The sequence below is a fragment of the Propithecus coquereli genome, unplaced genomic scaffold, assembly GCF_000956105.1.
Source record: "Propithecus coquereli isolate 6110/MARCELLA unplaced genomic scaffold, Pcoq_1.0 Scaffold62, whole genome shotgun sequence".
NCBI lineage: Eukaryota > Metazoa > Chordata > Mammalia > Primates > Indriidae > Propithecus > Propithecus coquereli.
The window spans coordinates 1,156,681-1,182,058 of NW_012152174.1; the positions used below are offsets into that span (position 1 = coordinate 1,156,681).

At 38.2% G+C, this 25,378-nt stretch overlaps 1 protein-coding gene across 1 annotated transcript in view; it reads right to left on the bottom strand.

Moving 5' to 3' along the window:
• Positions 1–25,378, bottom strand: part of EPB41L4A (erythrocyte membrane protein band 4.1 like 4A) — a 311,568-nt gene that overhangs the window by 61,114 nt on the left and 225,076 nt on the right. Inside the window, exons 10-12 of the mRNA XM_012659525.1 lie at positions 9,811–9,902; positions 8,143–8,220; positions 3,281–3,402 (exon numbers count right to left, since the gene is read on the bottom strand). Of these exons, the coding sequence (XP_012514979.1) occupies positions 3,281–3,402; positions 8,143–8,220; positions 9,811–9,902 (292 nt within the window). The remainder of the gene's footprint in view (positions 1–3,280; positions 3,403–8,142; positions 8,221–9,810; positions 9,903–25,378) is intronic.

Below are 25,378 nucleotides of genomic sequence, written 5' to 3' on the forward strand. Positions count from 1 at the left end.
GTCCTTGTAAAATTATTCATCAACCAATGCCATTTAATTACTGTTTGGTATTGTTGTACATAAAGTGAGTTTGCAACATGATGGATGAGACAAAATTGTACTTCTAACATTCTGCACAAATTATAAAATAATAAAAGCATAATACATAATTATTCTGGACATAACCTGATTACTGTTTGTAAAATAGAACAGTAAATACTCAAAATTATTGTTTTCATAATCTTTATCTATGTACTATATATATAAAAGCATAATACATGCCACTTTTTTAAAAGATCTACCAGATGCTGGGAGATTGTCCTCGGTGAAGCCTGGGCTCGGCATTAGCCACCTGGCCCATCCATACCCTCAGCCTCTACTGAAAGAGGAGTCTGGTTTTGTTTTGTTTTTGTTTTTTGAGACAGGGTCTCACTTTGTCACCTGGGCTGGAGTGCAGTGGCATCATCATAGCTCACTACAACCTCAAACTCCTGGCCTCAAGCGATCTTCCTGTCTCAGCCTCCCGAGTAGCTGAGACTACAGGTGCACACCACCACGCCTGGCTAATTTTTCTATTTTTGGTAAAGACAGGGTCTCATTCTTGCTCAGCCTGGTCTCGAACTCCTGGTCTCAAGCAATCCTCCCGCCTTGGCCTCCCAAAGGGCTAGGATTATAGGCGTGAGCCACTGCCACCGCGCCTGGCCAGGAGTCTTTTCTAATACACTAAACATAACAGACATGCTCTTGGGGTTAGGGGCGTGAGGGTTTTTGCCACATCCTCTAAGGCAGAGCAGAGTGGAACTGAGAGGCTGGTCTCAGTTGTGGGTTGGGATGGACATGACTGCTCAATACAGATTTGCTCTGTGAAACCTGCATTTGGATGGATCTGCACAAACCAAGAGAAAGACAAAAACAAAAACCCTTGCCCCTAAATTAATTTGCTTCCACTATTTATGCTTCCAAGGACAGCAAAAAAAAAAAAAATGCTACAGAGGCAGATATTTGCAAACATTTTCTTAAGCGCACAGGAGAAGAAAAGGAGCAACCTGTACACGTATGTACAAAGAACGTGTGATTCCTGCAACTCGAGTGGAATAAAATGTTGATTTGAAGCAAGGAATGCGTTTGATATTCTCTGTTGGTCTCAGAATAATTTTATGAGGCATGGTGTCTCAGAAATAGCATAGGATTTGAAAGTTTGCTTATTAATTATAACCACACTGTAGCTGATCCAAATGGGATTTAAGACTGCTTATATAAACACAAAATATTAACCTAAAGACTAGGCATTAGAGGACTAGAATATCTGTCCTAAGCCACCTACTTGGACCGCCCCAGTACCCCCCTTTTTCTTGCCTGTAGTTCTCAAGAATAACTGTAGAATGTTCTGGGCATAGAACATCCTGAGATAGGGAGAGCTTCACAGAACAGCCCAGGCTTTGTTCCTGTCCCTTCCAGGATAACATCTTGAGTTAGGAAGAACCACCCAGGACAGCCTGGGCTTTATTCCTCTCCCCTCTGAAATCAGGGCATTCTTCAAAGCTTTAGCATGGTGAGCCCCTGAAGTATTTAACCCAGAGCAGGCTGCCTCTTGGAGCTCTCAGCTGTAGTGCAAGTGGGGCTGGAGACTCTATCTGCCTCAGGCAGCTTTCTTAAGCCTTGGGGGACCAGCTTACAATGGGTCCTAGGCTTCTGTTGTCCTTGCTGCCAATCTGTAAGTAATATTACATGTCTACTTCATGTAACTTGTTGCACATGGATGTGTTATCTCCCACTGGACTCAAACAAGTTGGAAACTAGTGCACAGTGAACTTACTCCACAGTAATCTTAGCCAAACTGCCCTTTAAATTTAAGTTTCCTTATCAGCCAAATGTGGGTAAAGATAATAATGATATGTCAAGGTAAGCAACTGCAGTGTTAAATGTTTTATTTTTGCTACTGTAGAATCATAAGAAGGAATTTAATTTCTTCCCAGCCCACTGAGAAGAGGGGACGTAGAGTCAGATTTGACTTTAGAAACAAGTAACGTGGGACATTCTCACACCAGGAATGGTGAAACAAACCCATACACCTTCTTCGTAGGCTCGGCATGAAATAATGATGTCACAATGCTATGTCAATTTTCACACAGTGCTCAGTTAGTATTATTATTATTAAAAATTCCATTCACTTTATACAATATGGCAGAACGATCCAGGAGACCTGGGCTCCTGTCCCAGTCTCACCTCTGTATGACCACTGGAACCACATCTTCTTCATCTGTAAAATGGGAACATACTCTCTTGTGCCATACCTCACAGGGTTATTGAGGGGCTCAAAGGAGATAACAAACGTGAAAGGGCTCTGGAGAGTGTTAGATAAGGGTGATCTATAAGCAAGCCCCACACCAAAGCCAGCAATACCACTTTACAATAAAATTCTGTGAGCTTTGAGCACTGAACTTGAATTAAAACTGATTGGGTGGCTTTATTAAAGAAACAGTCTGCATTCAAAACAAAGAATCAGAATAACCCAAATGTCTACCAACAGTAAATGGATTAAATTGTCAAGCACTAGAATACTCACTTTAGTACACGCTCCACATAATGTTCACAGGAAAAACCAAGACACAAAAGCCTACATACCAGGATTCATTGATATAATGTTAAAAATAGACAAAATAAACTACTTTGTTCAAGGAATGCTACATAAGTAGTAAAATTACAGTGAAAAGAAAATAATTAATACAAAGGCAGACAGGGGTTTCCTCTGACTGGGGGGATGAGATGGTGAGAATGTGATCAGAGGAAGGCCCACGAGGGACTTTTGAGGATGCTTCCCGTGCAAGCACGTGGGTGCATATATATGTGTATGCCCATATATATTCTGTACTTCCTATTGCACAGTATGTTTCATAATAAAAAACCAACAATAACCAGAAAACCAATTGGTCTCTGTACAAATTACGTCAACAGTTTTTTGTTTGTTTGTTTTTTAAGACTTTTGTTAGTTAGGAGTTTTTTTCAATTTCAATCTCAGATATACCAAACTAAGAAATTATTCACTTGGGACATTATTTCAAATAAAACCCCTTCAAAAAGAAAGTACAGCCATTAAGCAGGTCATGGTGATTCAAGTGGACTACTACTTGTCTACTTAATAATGACTGACTGTTGGAACATTTCCTAGGTCAAATTAAAATTTCCAGTATTAACAATAAAAGGACTGCATGGCTATAGTCACCAGCTGAGCATAACTTATACCACCACCCTAAAAGAAAACTGCAAGGTTACTAGATGGCTTGGGGGCACCATGACTCACCAGCTGGCTGTGTTTGTGCTATTCTCTTAGGGTAAGTCTTGCTTCGACTTCTTGCCACATTCTGATCAGGCCGGGGAAGTTGAATAGAAAGATCTCGGCTCATTTGCAAAGCTGTCCTACCACTTGAAAAAGCAACATTATGATTAGCAAAATGGTAAAAACTACATGGCCACAAAATTAAACAGCTCATTGGGAACATATGCTAAGTATGGAAAGAAGAAAATCACAGACTCAATTGACCATAAGCACACAGGGGTTTTCAAACGATTCTCACTGCAATATTGACCAAAGAAGCAGTATTAAATTCTAGCAGGGGATTTACGTTAGATAGACTATCTTTTAGAAGAAGAAACAAGAAGAAAGTTTATTAAAGGAGGAGTTAGATTTAGATTTAAGTAGAATGATGGGCTGGAACTAAAGGTTCCTGATAGTCTTTGAGCTCTACAACTAAATGATAAAGAAATTACATCGGGCTAAATCATGCAAGGGTAATGATTTCACATGACTGTCTCTGTGTTGTACTTACACGGCAAGCTGTAAAGCAACCCCCCACAGGACCACGCGATATGGTCTTATTCGGAACCCTGCCATGGCACCATCAGCCATTTACCATGCCCACCTCATCTGTGCCGGATCAAGTGCCCGGGAAGATTGAAGGCAGGCCTAGAACCCCACACAAAGCGACAAAGTGCCACTTCTCCAAAGATTCCGTGAAGATTCAAGAGGGCCAGCTTCCCCTGGAGTTGGATTTACCTTCTCAAGTAATTTTCCCAAGGAATCATGTAATTTTATTTGCTAGATTTCACTGAACATTCATCTTACTAAAAATTTACTCCACAACTGCTGAATTTGAGCCAGTGAATGACCCTTGCTTTCATGTAGGAAAATATCATTTAGATACAGAAAAAATGCATTTCTATATGTCCAGTTTGATCACCACAAGTAGAGCTATCTATGGGGAGGAAAACAGCCTTTTAATGGCCCCAAATGCTATTCATATTTACAGAATACTGGTGAATGTCTCCCCAAAAGAGATTAAATAAGATTTATAAAGTAAAATTCACCTTTCACATTCTTCTGTGAAAGCTTTTATTTCCTTGTAACAGAAAGTGATTGACAAGTATAGGGATTTACAGCATAAGCTACGCATGTCTGGTGGCTCTCTGTTGTGAGAGGACGGAGCTTCATTTCCATGATCACCCACTTCCCTGCCTCCTCACACTCTGGCACACTCTCCCCAACTTCTCTGCTCAGTGTCACGGCCAGGAGCCCTTCAGCCTCAAAGTGAGGTAGAGACAGCCAGGTTCAAATCCCAGCTTTGCCACTTACTGATTAAAGGTCCTTACTTTATTTTGGGGGGGCTCCAATTTCTCATCTGTATAAATGGGGATATGATACCTCCTTTGGTGGGTCACTATGTAAATTAAACAAAGCTGCACACATGAAAGCACCTGACACAAAGGAGGTTCTCGTGAGAACATGGTCTCTCTCCCATGCTTCATGAAGTATCAAACCCCATGACAGCTCCTGAGCTTTAAGTCCTACAAGGAGGATATTGGGATTCCCAGGGGGCGGGATTCTCAGGTATCTCTCATTTCTGGAGTGTAAATTCTTTACAATTCCTTCATTAATCAAAACCAGGAGTCTCCCACAAACTTAACAACAGGTAGAGACAAGGTTAATTTTTAAGAGACTCAGAGAAGAAGATATCAAAGTATGATAAAATATTCATATATTTAATTTCTATTTCAATTATTGATCTCCAGCAATAAAATAACAAAAGAATTACAATATCAGATTTCAGCTCAGCCTTTCCTCACAAATTTAATTTTGAATCTTGATAGTCCTATATCACTAAAAAAGTCTAATTTTTTTCCTTATGTAATCACTTTTTTCAAAAGGTGTAGGAATCTCTTTGGTATTTTGCAAGCCCTAAAATCCAGGAGAGTAAAGACTAGAACTCTGTCTTCCTCCATCACTTACATGCACATGCACACCCATAACAACACTCATACACCACTATAAACACATGCACAATGATCTTCACAAATACACCCAGACTCCCACATTCACATGTTGCAGCCACTTGTTAGGCTGTTCTTTATACTCCACGCTCTAAAAGACTGCAGGGGGAAGGAGGGGGCTGTCCATGTTTCTATAGCTCTGCTTTCATTCCATGGTATCTCCTGGAATATGCTGATATAATATATAATAAAAAAATAATATATAATATTATATAATATAATATAAAGGCTGATTGTTTGCCCTCTTTTGACAATAAACACTGTATGTGTTAATGACCACCCAGCAATCAGAGACCCATCCCTGCCTAAGCTCTGGACAGTGGGATGAATTGTTAGTGCTTCCTACATACAGACAAGTAGATTTAGGATTCATTAAGATTTACTAGGCAGTTAACATCAGCCAAGAAATTAGAACAGATTTAGCAGAGCCTCCAATTCTGCAAAGGTTACTTTTAATTACTTTCTTGTAAGAAATGATATTTAATATGCAAAATCCAATAGCTTTCTAATAACAATTCCCAGTAGCCACATTTGCATTTCAATAAATTTGAGAAATCAGGTATGGCTAAATTTGTGGAAGCCAACTCTACAGCATTATGTTAAACAGGATAATTACAATTTTAATAATATGAATGTTAAGACAGATGCCTTTTCACCAGCACCGTTTCGGTGACAAGGAAATAGATTTATACATTCTCTCTGAACCTTTGCGATGTTCTATGCCGCAACTAGCATAGCTCAAACATTGGCTATTAGCTGTTCTTCTCAATATAAAAGTAAATAACTTTGGCCAGGCGCGGTGGCTCACGCCTATAATCCTAGCACTCTGGGAGGCCGAGGAGGGTGGACCTCTCAAGGTCAGGAGTTCGAGACCAGCCTGAGCAACAGCGAGACCCCGTCTCTACTAAAAAATAGAAAGAAATAATCTGGACAACTAAAAATATATATAGAGAGAAAAAATTAGTCGAGCATGGTGGCACATGCCTGTAGTCCCAGCTACTCAGGAGGCTGAGGCAGAGGGATTGCTTGAGCCCGGGGGTTTGAGGTTGCTGTGAGCTAGGCTGACGCCACAGCACTCACTCTAGCCCGAGGAACAAAGCGAGACTCTGTCTCAAAAAAAAAAAGTAAATAACTTTTCCTTAAATTCATCATAATTGTATCACCATGCATGGAAGAACCTTAGAAATCCGAAGGTAAATATTTAGATATTGATGGATACCTTCATATAAACATCAAGAACATCCATAGTACAATAACACTTAAGTTTTCTTTTTAGTCATCAAATGGGCAGATATCCAAGTGAATAACATGTGAAGATGAATGCACTGAATATTTGATATTGATCTCTCCTTTATTATCTTTGATCTCAACTTCAAGATCCAAAAAGTGGGTTATAAAAGAGAAGAATTAAAATCTGGCATACAGTACGACTATCTTGCAAAAGCTTGCCTTGGCTATATTTTTATGTCTCCTAAGGAAGCATTTCATTCAGTGACATTTCCAGTGGAACTAACAGAACAGTGTTCCATCCCCTAGGTGGCATTTCTACACCCTGTCTGGGCTCTAAAAGGCCTGGGGACCTGCCCTGCTGCCTGAACAACACTGTAGCTCTGTGAAGGCACAGGTGGTTAGATCTGGTTCTTTGTGTCTTTGGGCATCTAATACCATGCCTCACCTAATACCAGGCCTTCTCACTGAACACAGTGAAACAAATCAAATTTTTTTTCAAAATATAGAAGCCACTCTCATTTTTAAATTTTTTTTTTAATTTCAAAATACATTAAGGGAGTACAAATGTTTTTGTGACATGGATACCTTGCATAATGCTTAAGTCAGGGCCCTTAGTGTGCCCATCACCAGAATAGTGTTCACTGTGCCCAACCAGTAAGATTTTATCCCTAACCTCCCCCTTCTTGGTTTCCAGTGTCCCATACATCCCTTTATGCCCATTTATACCCATCATTTAGCTCTCACTTATTAGTGAGAACATACAGTGTTTGTTTTCCATTCCTGAGAAACTTCATTTAGAATAATGGTCTCCAGTTCCATCCAAGTTGCTGCGAAAAACAGCACTTCCATTTTTAATGCTGGTATTAGAAAAAGACCCAAGCACTGACCTGGCTGCACGATGATCAGGCTTTTCCACAACAAGCTAACAGTGTGCCTAACGGCTAAAAACGTGAGCTCTGGAGTTAGACCACCAGGATGCAGATCTCACTGCACTGCTTCCTGGCTGGGTTACCTTAGGAAATTACTTGTCCTCTCTGAGCCTTAGTTTCCTCAAATTTTAATAAGCATATTACAGAAAGATCGTGATAATTAAATGAAGCAATAAATGAAAACATTTAACAGAACACGTGACAGTAACTGCTCAATAAAATTGAGATATAATAGTTTGCGTTACTATATGCAGTTGCAGAGAAACATGTTGCAGAAAAAACATGGTTCCATGCATGGCATAAAGTGTACACTGTGTTAAAATAGGGGATCAACTGAATGTCCTAAGAACACAGTTACTATTCAGAGTATCTATGTTGTTTCATAATCACAGAACCTAATTAGAAATAAGTGATAATCAAAATGAATTTCTGAGGATAATAAGTCCACTGCATACTAAAAGCCCCAAACTTAAAACAGCTAATGCGGACATTAAATGTAAATAAATCTGAAAAATCATTTTTGTTAATAAAGTTTTAATAAACCGTTATGATTACAAAAAACATTGGCACTGTCAGGAAAAAAAGAAAAAAATTAAATCATAAACTTCATCATGCTTGTAGGTGAACAAATGAATTACTTATTTACACTCACACATCCCAAGGAAAAAATGGCAATTACCTGTACCGGTGCTTATAACTTATGGATCCAAACTTGCTGAGTTTTCTTGACAATGAATTTGATTCATTTTCTGGCATTCTAATTAATTTTGAAAAGAAAATAAGATAAAGACTCATAAACATAGATATTTAGACAACATTTGCTCATAAAGCTATATAGAAAAAGTAATAGTGCAACAGTGTTTTACAGAGCTAGTCAAAATATTTTATTTCTTCCACTGGAAATGATTCGTTTAAGCTAATATTTGAAACATAATCATACTCTAGAATTTTATATACATATAATATCAAATACTCATATTTTTGAAGACTATTGCATACATCTTGCCCTAGGAAGCTTTAGTCCTCAATCAACTTACTTTCTCTGCATAAATTATCTTGGGAATTTTGTCACTATGTTGATTTACTCCCATCCAGCTTTTCAGAACAGTTAATCATATCAGATGTGGTAACTCACTCTTATTTATACATTAAATTCCAGTACTTCCTGTTTTAGGGTACTTTCAACAGATACTGCCACAGGGAGCTACTCAGCCCAGCCCCACTGAGCTGGAGGCAATGTTTTAGGCTCTCTGGGCCACATCCCTCCCCTAATCCAAACTATATTAAGGATACTGGTCATTTTAAAAGAATAATTTCTCTAACATCATGCTATTCAGAGAAATTGCTCCATGCAAATCAAATAGAAATAAGGGGAAGAACTCAATCTTGTATGAATTTTAAAAATAATAATAAAGTTTAATGTATTATCTGCTAATATTTTATCTTTACAACTAAGGATATGAAACAAAGAAAAGTATCACCACAATGCAGTGGTCAATTTCTCTATCCTCATCTTATTTAACCTCCCAAGAGCACTGCATGCAGCTGTTGGCGCCATGTTCCTCAAGACATTCTCCTCCCTCCTTTCCCAGGACACAATCTACTCTCCTGGTTACTACTTCTCACACTCCTCAGTTGGCTGTTCCTGTCCTCTAATGTGGGGAAGGCCCCAAAGCTTTCTGCTTCTCTCTTCACTTTTTCCATAGGTGACCTCATCTGGCCCCTTCTGTCTTAAGTATCTACTAAAGTTACATCATCAACGTTGGTCTTTCCAGTCAGCCTTGTACACTCAACTGCCTTACTATATCTCCACTTAGATGGCTAACAGACATTTCAAATTTAGTATGCGCACAGCAGAATAATTTCTACCAATCCCACATGGGTGCTAGCCGAAGCTGCACTTTTTACATAAACAAAAAAAAATTATCCCTGATCTTTTCTTATAGTATGAACAAACAAGATTTATCTGTATGTACGTGTTTATGTGTGTATGTAGATACACACATATAGAACTCCCCATAGTGGTGTCTGTTGAAAATACCCTAAACTGGGAAGATCTGCAGTATAATATATAAGTAAGAGTGAATTACCACATCTGATATGATTAACTGTCATGAAAACCTGAACAGGAGTAAATCAACATAGTGACAAAATTCTCAAGATAATTTCCCGTGTGTGTGTGTGTGTGTGTGTATGTTTATATTAATACAATCCAGAGAATTAGAAGCTGAAAAAAGCTAATACAAGGGAAACACTTCTAAATTTCTATTTGTAGAAAGAATTGTTATAAAAACAAATGCCAGTTTCATTTATTAGGACAATGAACAAAACTTTCACATTAACGTACCTAAAAAATGTATGATGTTCTACACTGCACTTCCAGAGATGCTTGCAAGCAGTTTTACTTCGAGCTTCAAAAAAGAATGAGGTTTCATTGCACTGAAAAGAGAGAAAGGGAAGGAAGCAGAGAGAGGATATGAATTACTGACCATTTTTCAGATGACCAACCGCCACAAAAATTCAAAGCAGCAGAGAGATTACTGTTAACACAGTAAACAAAGAATGGGTAACTATATTTGGAGGGTTGCATTAAAATCACCTTCCATTAATTAAAATTACAACATAGAAATTCCATTTAAGTCTTAGTGCAATCACCTTTATTACCTACATCCACATCACCATGACTATGGATAATTCGGGCAATGGCACTGAAGTACTGAAAAATCTGCCCTCGCACATGGCCACTGATATCTAAAAAACATTGACCATGTGGAAACCAACTCCCAATACAAAGGAGATGCTCACAAATCCATTCCTCTACTGATTACTGTCACACTCACACTGATGTCTAAAGAATTTCAGAAGGAGCCACTGGAAGGAGTAACTGCCACAACAGTGTGTCTGGGCAAATTAGATAACATCTCTGATTCTTAGTTTCTCTACTCTACATCAAGTTATTGGGTAAATTAAATTAAATATGACAGATGTAAGATGTCATGTAAATATACAATAAATTTTAATTATTTTAATCTAGTAGGTATTTGATTCTCTATATTTAATACATAAGAAACAAAGCAATGTTAAAAGTATAATCAGCCCTCCATATCCATGGGTTCCACATCTGCAGATTCAAATAGAAAATATTATTCTCAAATAGAAAATATTCAGAACAGAAAACCCACAAATTTAAAAAATACAGTATAACAACCATTCATACAACATTTACATTATATTTGGTATTATAAGTCACCTAGAGATAATTTTAAACTACACAGGAAGATGTACATAGGTTATCTGCAAATACTACACCATTTTATAAAAGAGACTTGAGCATCCTTGGATTTTGATATCTGCAGGGGTAAGGGGTGGCGGGGGCGGTGCAGGGGGGAGTCCGAGAACCAATTCCCCATGGATACTGAGATATAGGCATAGCTCAGAAATATGACAGGCTCGGTTCTAGGCCACCACAATAAAGCAGAAATCACAATAAAGTGAGTCATGCATTTTCTAGCATCCCAGTGCATATAATAGTTATGTGTACACTATACAGTAGTCTATTAGGTGTGTAATAATAGCATGAGGTCTAAAAACCTATATACGTACCTTAATTAAAAATACTTTATTGCTAAAATAAAATGGTAACAATCATCTGAGCCTTCAGCAAGTTGTCGTCTTTTTGTTGAGGGTGGGCTTTGCCTAGCTGTTGATGGCGGCTGATCAGGGTGGTGGCTGCTGAAGGCTGGAGTGGCTGCGTCAATCGAATAAGGTAACGGTGAAGTTTGCCACATCGACTGACTCTTTCTTTCACGAAAGATTTCTCTGTAGCACGCAATGCTGTTTGACATCATTCTACTGACAGTAAAAGTTCTTTCAAAATTGGAGTCAATCCTCTCAACCTGCTGCTGCTTTATCAACTAAGTTTATGTACTATTCTCAATCTTTGGTTGTCATTTCAACAATGTTCACAGCATCTTCACCCAGAATAGATTTTTTCTCAAGAAAAACACTTTCTTTGCTCATAAGAAGCAACTGCTCATTTGTTCAAGTTTTACCATGAGATTGCAGTAATTCAGTCACATCTTCAGGCTCCACTTCTAATTCTAGTTCTCTTGCTATTTCCACCACATCTGCAGTTACTTCCTCCATAGAAGTCTTGAACCCCTCAAAGTCATCCATGAGGGTCAGACTCAACATCTCACAAACTCCTGTTAACATTGATATTTTGAACTCCCCCCATGAATCACAAAGGTTCTTAATGGCATCCAGAATGATGAGTCCTCTCCAGGTTTTCAATTAACTTTGCTCAGATCCATCAGAGGAATCACTATCTATGGGTAGCTATAGCCTTAAGAAATGTATTTCTTAAATAATAAGACTTGAAAGTCAAAATTGCTCCTTGATGGATGGGCTACAGAATGAACATTGTGTTAGCACACATGAAAACATTAATCTCCTTGTTTATCTCCATCAGAGCACTTTGGTGACCAGGTACATTGTCAATGAACAGTCATATTTTGAAAAGAATCTTTCCTGAGCAGTACACTTCTCAACAGTGGGCTTAAGATATTCAGTAAACCAAGCTATACAGATGTGCTATCACCTAGGCTTTATTATTCCACTTACAGCATACAGATAGAGTAATTAGCATAATTCTTAAAGGTCCTAGGATTTTCAGAATGGTCAATGAGCAATGGTAAAGTCACCAGCTGCATTAGCTGCTAACAAGATCGTCAGCCTGGCCTCTGAAGCTTTGAAGAGAGGCATTGACTTCTCTCTTAGCTATGAAAAGTCCTAGCTCCTTCTTCCAATAGAAGGCTGTTTTGTCTCCATCGAAAATCTCCTACTTGGTGTAGCCACCTTCATCAATGATCTTAGCTAGATCTTCTGGATAACTTGTTGCTTCGCCTTGCACTTTTACATTATAGAGATGTTTTCTTTCCTTAAGCCTCGTGAATCAACCTCTGCTAGCTTTCTGCAGCTTCTTCACCTCTCTCAGCCTTCGTAGAATTGAAGAGACTTAGGGCCTTGCTCCGGATTAGGCTCTGGCTTACGGGAATGCTGTGTCTGGTTTGATCCTCCTTCCTGACCATTAAAACTTTCCCAATATCAGCAATAAGGCTATTTTGCTTTCTTATCATTGCTGTGTTCGCTGGAGTAACACTGTGAATTTCCTTAAGAATTTTTCTTTTGCATTCACAACTTGGCTAACTGGTGGAAGAGGCCTAGCTTTCAGCCTGTCTTGGCTTTTGACCTGTCTTCTTCACCTAGATTAATCACTTCTACCTTTTGATTTGAAGTAAGAGATGTGCAAGTCTTTTCACTTATATGCTTAGAGGCCACTGTAGAGTTATTAATTGGCCTCATTTCAATATTGTTGTGTCTCAGAGATTAGGGAGGCCCAAGGAGAGGGAGAGGGGTGGGAGAATGGCAGGTCAGTGGAGCAGTCAAAACATACAACACTTACAGTTTTAAGTTTGCCATTTTATACGACATGGTCTGTGGTGCCACAAAACAATTACAATATTAATATCAAAGATCACTGATGACAGATCACCAAAACAGATATAATAATGAGAAAGTTCGAAATATTGTGAGAATTACCAAAATGTGACACCAAAATGTGAAGTGAGCACGTACTGTTGGAAAAACGGTGCTAACTGGCTAGTCGACACGCGGTTGCCGCAAACCTTCAATCTGTAAAAAATGCAATATCCACGAAGTACAATAAAAAGAGGTATGCCTGTGATTCTAATTTACAAAAGGTACTGTTTTAACTGATTGACTAGAAAGCTAAGCAAAATATGAGTGCTAAAATAATATATCACAAATTCTCTGAAGTTATATAATTGCTAATTTAGTTTCGAATCTAACAAACGAACCCAAGTCTCAAAGGTAGAAATGCCTCTAAAATGAGGTTTCTATGGACACATAAATATAAAATTGTCAGTGCAGAGGAATAATTGCAATTATTTGTCTTCTACTTTTAACTAGGACGGAGCATTTATATGCATGAAATATCTCTCAGTCCAACTGGAATGATGCTGCCCAACTTAGTAGTTTATTTGTAAAATGAAAGGATGTGATGGAAACAACGCCAACACGTGCATGTTACAGCAAGGATGGCCATAATTCCAAAACCTTGTTAAGTAGAGGAAGAAAATCAGGATGAGTCCCAGGTTTCTGGCATGGCTGCTGCTAACTACTAAAATATAGCAAGCGAGTAAAAGTGGGGATTTAGATGGCAAAGGAATAGACAATAAGTTCAGATTAAGATATTTTGATTTTGAGATGCTCATGGAATGGCAAGTGGGCCAGTAAGCATGCAGGTTCAGAACTCCAGAGAGAAGTCACATCTACTGACACAGACGATCTCATCAAGAGTAAATGAGATTGCTCAGGGAGCGCATGCAGAATGGATAAAGGTGGAATCACAGGAAAGATGCTCATGAAGGTGGAGGAAGGGAGCTTAAATTAAACCAGGAGATGGTGTCAGAGAGGCTGGGAAGAAAGATTAGAAGTCTCAAATGATCCAGAAAGGTCGAACAGGGTTTAAAAAGAGGTTACTGCATTTCAAAGTATGAAATCTTCGGTGACTTCTATGAAAGAGGTAGGAATTACAAAAAGATGAGGAAGAAAAGTCAATGAATTCAGAACCATTCTCCTCAATAGCAAAAGAAACTGGGGGTGGAGGGTAGGTGGTAGGGAAAGGTTGTGGGGGAGCCACAGGAAATCACAGAAGCTCCCACCCTTGGAAGAGCCCACGTTCTTGTCAGAAGATGGGAGTACTCAGAGGGGAATTTCTTTTTTCTTTTACTTTTCTTTTTTTTAAAAAAATGTGCAGTCATGTACTGCATAAGCACATTGGTCAACAATGAACACATGTACAACAGTGGTCCCGAAGATTATAAAACCATGTACCTTTTATATGTTTAGATACATTTAGACAAACAAATACTTAGCATTGTGTTACAATGGCCTACAGTATTTGAAACGGTAACATGCTGCACAAGTTTGTAGCCTAGGAGCAACAGGCTACACCATATAGCCTAGGTGTGTAGCGGGCTGTACCATCCAGGTTTGTGTAAGTACAAGTTATTACATGTACACAACGACCAAATCACCTAATGACACATTTCTCAGAACATATCCTGTTTGCTAAGCTATGCATGACTATATAACACACACGTGGCACAAAAGCCAAAAGTTACCAAAGTGGGTACACAATGACAACTCCATCTCCTTCCCACCACTGTCCCCATTTCCTTTTCCCAGAAGCAACCTCAATTATAATGGGTGAATGCTTTTAAGGGTACTAGATTATCCTATAATATAATACACAGTCATTCATTTAAAAATAATTTTGCTTTTAATTGCATTCTACCAGGATAAACTGTTAATATAAAGAGAGTATCAGGACGAGCTGCCACTCCCCTATCCCCAATATGTAGGGACCCGCCACCTCCCTGTGTCTTTCAACACCTGAAGCACTATGTGTAGCAAGAGAAATGGCAGCTAAGGATGACTTCTCTGTGACACACACACTTTTACGTTTTAGCCAAAGCATCTGCAAAAGGGCATAATTTAAGTCCTTAAATAAAAATTTCAAAACTCAATTACATATAATCCAGATCTCCAAAAGTGGAGGAGAAACAAAAAAGTATTCAGTCTTAAAAATAAAACATATCTCCTTTAAATCTCAAACTTTTCTTCGTCTGGTTTTCACTTTATTGTTCACATAAATATCTGTATTCTTTTACTTTTCAACAACAGGCCTGGTCACAGGATACCTAATTTTTAATAATTTTTTTCAACCACCATCACTTAATGAAAGAATAAAAGGTATTTCAAATCCAAGCAGAATTGGGTTTTTGTCAAGTTTCTCTTGGTACAAATATATTAAAGGAACAAAGATCCTCCCCACAGGCCTCCTAATTACTTCTGCCAAGTGCAAATGGCAAGGATGAACTCATTCTCCATTTACAGTGGGCTTCCAGACAAGCTGCCTATTTTTTATCTCATTATTGGCAGAATGATCTAAATACTGAAAGAAAGGTTAATATAACTGAAACGGGAGCCAGGCACTCTGAATGAATTCTGTGTACTTTTTGCCACGTACAGTAACTGCTGGCATGAATGTAACTGACATGGCATTTCAAACATCTCTTTCGGCCACTCTCCTACTTACTAAACCTTTTCCAGATAAACATAGCCAATTAACACATTTATACTCCTTCATACAAAGATGAACAGACACTTAATTAAAGAAGTTCATTCCAACCTACTGCTAAAATACTTTATCCAAGCATCCAATGCTTGCTTTTGGCAAAATTACTCAAACACTTCTATAGCTTTGGTCATTTCATGCCAGAAGCAAAGCTATTGTTTGAATCTATTTCTTTTTATTATATACGCTGATGAAGCTTAAGTCACTTGTAACTCAGATATCATGTGGATATCACTGCCCCATGAGTCTCTATGTAAGCTTGGCTCAAACCCCTAATTCCATCATTCGTATAAATTCAGCACGTGTATCATATCTACAAATGCCTAACCTAATTCCCCTGGTCTTCTCAGTCTTTTTTTCTATCTTGCTGGCTGTGATTCTTTTGGAGAGCTTAAATACGTAAATCTACTTTCACCTAGCTGCTCCCAAGGGTACTGAGATTACTAACAGGACACTTGAAGGGCTCACACTGCAAGAGGCACAGCCATTTATTCTGCCTGGGCTCGCTCACATTTCACTGCCTCTCCCAAGCCTGCGTTCTTGACACAAGACCCTCATTGCCATACAAAATCCTGTACTCTAACTGGTTCAACCATGTTTCTATTCTGGGAAGCCGCCACAACTGGACAGTCTGCCTTCCGCAGCCTCCCTAGACTTAGGGGAATGAACAATTTCTCAATCCTATTACGTGAAACAATTGTCCCATATCCAAGGTCACTAGAAGTAATCCGAGGTCCACTGCATAGCTCATTATTTAAGAACAGAAGAGATGAATACTTGTAAGGATAATGAGATGCAATCATTATATTAATACTTGAAGATCTATAGCTGAGAGGTTTACTACTATCAGTGTTCTGTAGACATGGGGAAGAAGCTTTAAAAAAAGTACAAAAATTCCAAGTCTAAAGTACTGTGGGATCTTTTTTTTTGCTCTTTTTCCCCCATTCGATCCATACAAGATTTATATTTAACTTGGCAATCATTAATTTACTTTAGGCACGGGCGGGGGAGTGGGGGAGAACAAAAAAATAATCAGAAACCTGATAGCAAATGACTAAATTAATTTTCTTCTTAATAACTGATAAAGCAAAGGAAGGCAAGTGGTAGAAATGAAAAACATTCAACTAGAAATACATACCAAAGAGAGATAATAAAATTTTAAGTGTTTTGAGAAATTTTTTCTTTCTAAATGGTGAGACTGAATGACTGTAATTTTAAAAACAGAACTATGTTGGTGTATGTGAGACACTGAGCAGAGTGTGTGTTTTAATGGCTTTCCTCATGTTTTTCCTTGCTCTCTTCTAGGCATCCTGAGTTCAAACCTAATTAAAGAATTCAGTGTGAGCCCTGCAACAAAATTTACCAATTGTGTTATTACTTGGAAAAGGAAGTCAGGAGGAAATTTTTAAAACACTGAATAAAATATTACCCCATACTTTCAAGTTTTTTCTTTACATAATACTCTCAAAAGAGTGTTTCTTACAACACTAGTGTCTTGCAATACTGGCATAAAAGTTTTCTGTGGTCAAGTAAGTATGGGAAGCACTGGGTTTAAACACTCAGACCTTTTAATGTGCTAATGTGTACTGTGAATCTCCAAGAGTGGTTATTTTCCTAATTTATCTGAGCAAAGAACTTTTAGAAAAGTGTATTTTAAGTATTCCAGGTTAGGAAATATTGCACTAGTGATGAACATCCCTCTAAACAAAAACACCAGTTGTTTTTTTAAAAAATTTTTTTTAAATGTACTGTGGTTTAAACTGAAAAATCACTGTGAATTTCAGCAGAGCACTTGGAGAATAAAAATTAATTTCCATTTCTGCATGTATATTTCAAAATAAAAGAAGAAAAACAGCAAAAATATTCCAGTACTCTTGTCAGCTGTGTGGGTTATGTTTCAAAATATATACTAAATGTGTAAAATAGATGTAAAGATCATTGGAAACCAAGAAGCAGGGTAAGGGGGGGTAAAAGGGGTAAAACTCTACCTACTGGGTACAACAAACACTACTCAGGTGATGGGCACAGCCCTGACTTAAGTATTATAAAAGGTATCAACATAACAAGAACATTTGTAACCCTTAAATTTTGAAATAAAAAATAAGTTAAAAAAACAAACCAAAAATCCAAAGGTAAGAAGCAACAGCTGCTCCAGATGGGAAGGAATCAGTAAAAGAACTCTGAAAGTATGAAGAATCAAACTGAAAGGACAGCCCCAAAGGGGAACACCAGCTCTCTAGCAATGGATACCAATCAAATTCAGAACACTGAATGACAGAAGAATTTTGAACATGGATTATAAAAAACTCAATGATATGCAAGAGAAAATGGATACCCAACACAAAGAAACCACAAAAAAAAAAAAAATCCAGGACTTGGAAGACAAATTTATTAAATAAATTGAAATATTAAAGAAAAATCAAACAGAACTTCTGGAAATGAAGAATTTATTCAAGGAATTAAAAACACAGTGGAAAGCCTCAAAAATAGGGTAGATCAAACAGAAGAAAGAATCTCAAGGATTAAAGATAACACCTTTCAATTAAATAAGTCAGTTGCAGAGATAGAGCAGAGAAATAAGAGAAAAGAGCAAAGCCTACAAGAAATGTGGGCTTACGTGAAGAGGCCTAACATGAGAATCGTAGGAATCCCTGAGGGTGAAGAAGAAAATACACAAAGGTTGGATAAACTATTTGAGGATATAACAGAGGAAAATTTCACTGGCCTTGCTAGAAATCTAGATATCTAGGTACAAGAAGCTCAAAGGACTCCTGAAAGATTCATTGCAAACAGGAAGACACCACAACACATAGTCATCAGACTGGCCAAAATAACCAAGAAAGAGGCCCTCCTGCAAGCTGTAAGGCAAAAGCAACAGGTAACCTACAAAGGAAAACCCATCAGAATAAAGGTAGGCTTCTCAAATGAGACCTTACAAGCTAGAAGAGACTGGAGTCCCATTCTCACTCTTCTCGAACAGAATAATGCCCAGCCTAGAATCTTGTATCCTGTAAAACTAAGTTTCTTATATGAAGGAGAAATAAAGACCCTCTCAGACAAGCAAAGACTGAGGGAATTCATCAAGACAAGACTTGCCCTCCAGAAAGGACTCAGAACAGTGTTACACACAGATCAGCACAATAGACACTCACCAGAGTAAAATCATCCCAAAACTAAAGGCCAAAGGCCAGATACCACAATGGTCAAGAGAGAAAACAAAGCAACAAAGCTCAACTCAACAGGATGAACAGAAATCTGCCCCACTTATCAATTCTTTCAATAAATGTGAATGGCTTGAACTGCCCACTAAAGAGACATAGGCTGGCCAAACGGATAAATATACAGAAGCCAAGTATCTGCTGTCTTCAGAAAACACATCTAATCCACAAGGATGTATTCAGACTCAAGGCGAAGGAATGGAAAACAATATTCTAGGCAGACGGAAGCCAAAAGAAAGCTGGTGTAACGGTTCTGATTTCAGATAACTTAGTCTTCAAATCAACAAAAGTAATGAAAGACAAAGATGGTCACTATATAATGGTGAAGGTTACAATTCAACAAAAAGACATAACAATTCTAAATATTTATGCACCTAACTCAGGTCCCAGATTCATAAAGCAAAGCCTACTTGATCTAAACAAAAGAATAAACAGCAGCACCATAATAGCTGGGGACTTCAACATCCCTCTGACAGAACAGGACAGATCTTCCCAACAGAAAATAAACAAAGAAACAGTGGACTTAAACAGAACTCTAGAACAAACGAGCCTGACTGATGTTTACAGAACACTCTACCCAAAAACCACTGAATATACATTTTTTTCATTCTCTAAAACTCACAAAACATGCTCAACAAATTTTAAAAAATCAAAATTATACCATGCATCTTCTCAGATCACAGTGGAATAAAATTAGAAATCAACTCCAATAGAAACTCTCATCTCTACACAAAGTCATGGAACTAAACAACCTTCTGCTGAACGATTATTTCGTTAAGGAGGAAATTAAGATGGAAATCAAAAGATTTTTTGAACTAAATGATAAAGGGGACACAGTTATCAAAACCTGTAGGACACAGCTAAAGCACTCCTGAAAGGAAAATTTATATCCATAAATGCCTACATCCAAAAGACAGGAAGATCACAAATCAACAATCTAATGAATCATCTCAAAGAACTGGAAAAGGATGAGTAAACCAACCCCAAACTCAGCAGGAGAAAAGAAATAACAAAGATCAGAGCAGAAGTAAATTGATAATAAAAAAAATTATAGGGAAGAATAATAAAACAAAAAGTTGATTCTTTGAAAAAATAAAATTGACATGCTTTAGCTAGATTAATGAGAAGCAGAAAAAAACTCTAATAAGCTCCATCGGGAATGGAAAAGGAGCAATTACAACTGATACCATGGAAATACAAAACATCATCTATGAATACAATAAAAACCTCTACACAATAAACTTGAAAATGTGGAGGAAATGGACAAATTCTTAGAAACACTCATTCTCCCTAGGCTCAATCAGGAAGAAATAGAATTCCTGAACAGACCAATATCAAGTACCAAAATTGAAGCAGGAATAAAAAACCTTCCTAAAAAAAAAGTCCTGGACCAGATGGTTTCACAACCAAATTTTACCAGACTTACAAAGAAAAATTGGTACCTATCCTGTAGAAATTATTCCACAAAATTAAGAAGGAATCAATCCTCCCCAACAAGATTTATGAAGCCAATATCACCCTGATGTCAAAACCAGGAAAGGATGGAACAAAAGAAGAAAACTACAGACCAATATCCCTTATGAATACAGATGCAAAAATTCTCAACAAAATCCTTGCAAACCGAATTCAGGTGCTTATCAAAAAAATAATGCATCACGACCAAGTGGGCTTCATCCCAGACATGCCGAGATGGTTCAACATACGCAAATCTATAAATATAATTCACCACGTAAATAGAAGTGAAAACAAAGATCATATGATCCTATCAATAGACACAGAAAAAACATTTGACAAAATTCAGCACCTTTTTATGATAAGAAGGCTTAACAAAATAGGCATAGATGGGACTTACCCAAAAATGATAAAAGCCACATGTGACAAACCCGCAGCCAACATCATACTGAATGGGGAAAAACTGAAAGCATTCCCACTTAGAAGTGGAACCAGACAAGGTGGCCCTCTATTACCACTTCTATTCTATTCTTTTTTTTAGCACGTAGCCAGGGCTTTCTCGGGCCAGTGATGCAGGGCTGTGCAGCGTCTCGTCCACGTGGGAGAAAGGCCTGTCCTGTGGGGCAGGGGCGTGAGGAGGGGCACAGTGGGACAGATGGAAGGGCTCTGAGCACTCCGTAGCTGTCTCCCCAGTGACACTCCAACATCTTCCTCCTCTCTGCACTCACGGGTCTGACTGTGAGGTGTCCATCCCCAAGCACCCCTCCCAGGTGCCAGCGGCACCCACGTGGGGCAGGGGCTCATAGGTGTCCTGACCAGGCCTGAGGTGAGCATCAGGCACAGGCTGGCTCCCCAGAGAGAGTCCAGGACGCTGACTTGGGACTTGGGAAGCAGCTGCACAATAGTTCTGGTTTCCAGGACCAAACCGAACTAGTAAGAAAATGTAAAATTCTTCATAAAGTTACAAAGCATTCTCATTTTTAGCAAATGTCACTATTAAAGAACATCATTTTTAGGTTTCGTGTAGTGAAAATTTTCTTTTTTCCTTGGAATGGTGAGGTATTGCCCATTTCCACATAAGGGGGTCTTCAGGACCCCCTTCAACATAGTGCTGAAGTCCTAGCCAGAGCAATCAGACAAGAGAAGGAAATCAAGGGCATCCAAATGGGGGCAGAAGTCAAACTATCAATCTTTGCTGACGATATGATCTTATATCTAGAAAACTCCAAATATTCTGCCATGAGACTACTGGAATTGATAAACAAATTCAGCAAAGCCTCAGGTTACAAAATCAATGAACACGAATCAGTAGCATTCCTATATGACAACAACAATCAAACGGAGAACCAAATCAAAGACTCAATACCCCTCAGAATAGCAATAAAGAAAATAAAATACCTAGGACTGTATTTAACTAAGGAGGTGAAAGACCTCTCAAGGCAGAACTACGAAACACTGAGGAAAGAAATAGCAGAGGACGTAAACAGGTGGAAAACCATACCATGCTCATGGATTGGCAGAATCAACATTGTCAAAATGTCTATACTACCCAAAGGGATCTACAGATTCAAAGCAATCCCTATTAAAATATCAACATCATTTTTCGCAGATCTAGGAAAAATAATTCTATGCTTCGTATAGAAAGAGAAAAGACCTCGTATAGCAAAAGCAATCTTAAGCAAAAAGAACAAACTGGGAGGCATCAATTTACCAGACTTCAAGCTATACTACAAGGCTGTAGTAACTAAAATGGCATGGTCCTGGCACAAGAACAGAAACTCAGACCCATGGAACAGAACTGAGAACCCAGATATAAAACCATCCTCATTTTGCCATCTAATCTTCGACAAAGCAGAAAAAACATACACTGGGGAAAAGAATCCTCATTCCATAAATGGTGCTGGAAAAACTGGATAGCCACATGTAGAAGACTGAAACAGGATCCACACATCCCACCCCTCACAAAAATCAACTCACAGTGGATAACGGACTTAGAAACCTAAGGCATGAAACTACAAGAATTCTAGAAGAAAATGTTGGAAAAACTCTTATAGACATTGGCCTAGGCAAAGAACTTATGAACAAGACCCCAAAGGCAATCACAGCAACAACAAAAATAAATAAATGGGACCTGATCTAATTTAAAAAGCTTCTGCATGGCCAAGGAAACTATCACGAGAGCAAACAGACAACCTACAGAATGGGAGAAAATATTCACATGCTACACATCCCATAAAGGGCTGATAACTAGAATCAACGTAGAACTCAGGAAAATCAGGAAGAAAAAATCAAACAATCCCATTAAAAGTGGGCAAAGGAAATGAACAGAAACTTTTCAAAAGACGACAGAATAATGGCCAACAAATATATGAAAAATTGCTAAACATCTCTAATCATCAGGGAAATGCAAATCAAAACCACAATGAGATATCACTCAACTCCAGTGAGAATAGCCTTTGTCAAAAAGTCCCAAAACAATAAATGCTGGCATGGATGCAGAGAGACAGGAACACTCACACACTGCTTGTGGGTCTGCAAACCAGTACAACCTCTGTGGAAAGCAATATGGAGACACCTCAAAGAGCCACAAGTAGAACTACCACTTGATCCAGCAATCCCATCACTGAGCATCTACCCAAAGGAAAAAAAGACATTCTATACATAAGACATCTGCACTAGAATGTTTATAGCAGCACAATTCACAATTGCAAAGATGTGGAAACAACCCAAGTGTCCATCAATACGTGAGTGGATTAATAAAATGTGGTATATGTATACCATGGAGTTCTACTCAGCCACAAAAAACAATGGTGAACTAGCACCTCTTATATTATCTTGGATAGAGGTAGAGTCCATTCTACTAAGTGAAGTATCAAAAGAATGGAAAAACAAGTACCACATGTACTTACCATCAAATTGGTACTAACTGATCAACACTTATGTGCACATTTAGTAGTAACATTCGTCGGGTGTTGGGTAGGTGGGCGGGGAGGAAGGGATGGGTTTATTCACACCTAAGGGGTGCAGTGTGCACCATCTAGAGGACAGACACGCTTGAAGCTCTGACTCGGGCAGGGCAAAGGCAATATATGTAACCTAAACATTTGAACCCTCATCATATGCTGAAATAAAAAAAAATTGATCACTTGATGAATAACTGTATATAATTCTAGTTCATAAAATCATAAATTATAGAATTGGAAAGGATATTTTAGATTGTATTGCTTCTCCCCTTTTTTCTTTTCCTCGAAAAATTCCAAGAGAGTATGAGCTAAAACATTACAGAATATTTACATCATATTTCAGTAAACTTTGAAAAGTATTATTTTGAGCATATTTTGCTTCCTATGTGAAGGAATTCGCAGATACAAACTTAGAAGTCCAGATGGTTTGCTTCTATTATTGTTTTTACTCCATCTTTTCCTCATTTGCTCTGCAGTATTCCCAAAAGGTCAACATTTCTCTTGTATACTTGCAGATTGATTTTTGTTTTAATGAATTAACTTTTACTCCCAATCTTACAAATGTTAAAAAAAAAAAAAAAGGTCTAATAACAAATGTTGTTAAAATGAAAGTATATCTGGTAAGATCTGCCGACACTCAAATTTTTTATAGGAGAATTTCATTTCTTCTGGACAAAGGGCCCATATATTTAATTATGGATAAAGTCAACAAAACACACTACCAAGTGAAGCAAAGGAAAAGGCATGGGCCTGGAAGACCTGGGCTTCCCTTCTTGCCTTGGCACAACCTATTCACTGGCCAAGACTGGCCAAGAACAAGGTGATCCCTACGGTCCCTTCCCGTGCAAGATTCCAATAGCCCTAAGTGGCATAACACCAAGACAGTTCCCCAGACACATGTATTGGGTGCCTAATACACGTCCAACTTTGGACTACGTGCTTTCAACCTAACAACAGCTCCACAAGACAGATATCATCCTCAGTTTACAATAAGGAAATGTAAGTTAAATGTTGCCCAGTGAATTGTCCAAAGTTAGTGAGTGAGACACCTGACTTAAGCCATGTTTGTTATTTGACCACAAGTCTAGCAGTCCATCACTGAATCTGAAAGACTCCAAACCAAACTTTCATGTGGCATCAGGATCCAAATATTACAATAAGAGCCATACTTAGGAATAGTTGGGGGACAATGTTAAATCTACAGTTCCGGTACTTTCATGCATTGTAGTTGTAATCAAAACGGTGCAATAACTAAGGGTGGGGGTGGGGAGGAGAGACACAACAATACCAAACAAAACTGCATGCGTGCCTACCCTGTGACTAAGCAATTCCTCTTCTAGGAATTTATCCCACAGACACCCCTCCAAAAATCAGCAGGCATAAAGTTGTCGAATGAAGGAAAATTTGTAATTGTAAGATACCCAAAACTACCTAAACATTCAAGGATACGAGATTTGCTCATTGGAGTACTATGTGAAAAAGAAAGAGAAAGCGCTCGGTGAACTGGTATAGAGTGAATTCTAGGAGACATTACTAAGCGGAAAAAAAAAAAAAAATCTAACAACAAAGTGCCAAAGCCTACACAGTATGCTACCTTTTAGGTAAGAAAGGAAAGTAGGGAAAAAAGCTTATCTTTACAAAAAGAGAGAGGATAAACTAGAAAACACTAAAGTTGGTTACCTGTAAGGAAGGGTGAAGGAACAGGACTAAAGGAATATGGGAGTTAGTGGTACTTCCGAGTGTGCTTTTTGTCAAGTTTTGAGTTTTGAAAGCATGCTAACCTTCGACATATTCAAAAAATAAAATTACACAAATAAGATGTGAAGGGAACTTATAACTGCAAACGAACTGAAACAAATAAACCTAGATTTCAAATGAATAACCACAGTAATGAGGAAGGCAGGAAGGAATGAAGGGAGCGGATGACCAAAGTACATTTTGAACACAGTATTTCACTACAGGCCCCCAGTCTCGTCTGGGTGGTACACAGGGCGAAAGAACTACCAAAAACTATCTATTGTAGTGGTTTGACTAAAGAAATTCTGAAATTACTTGATA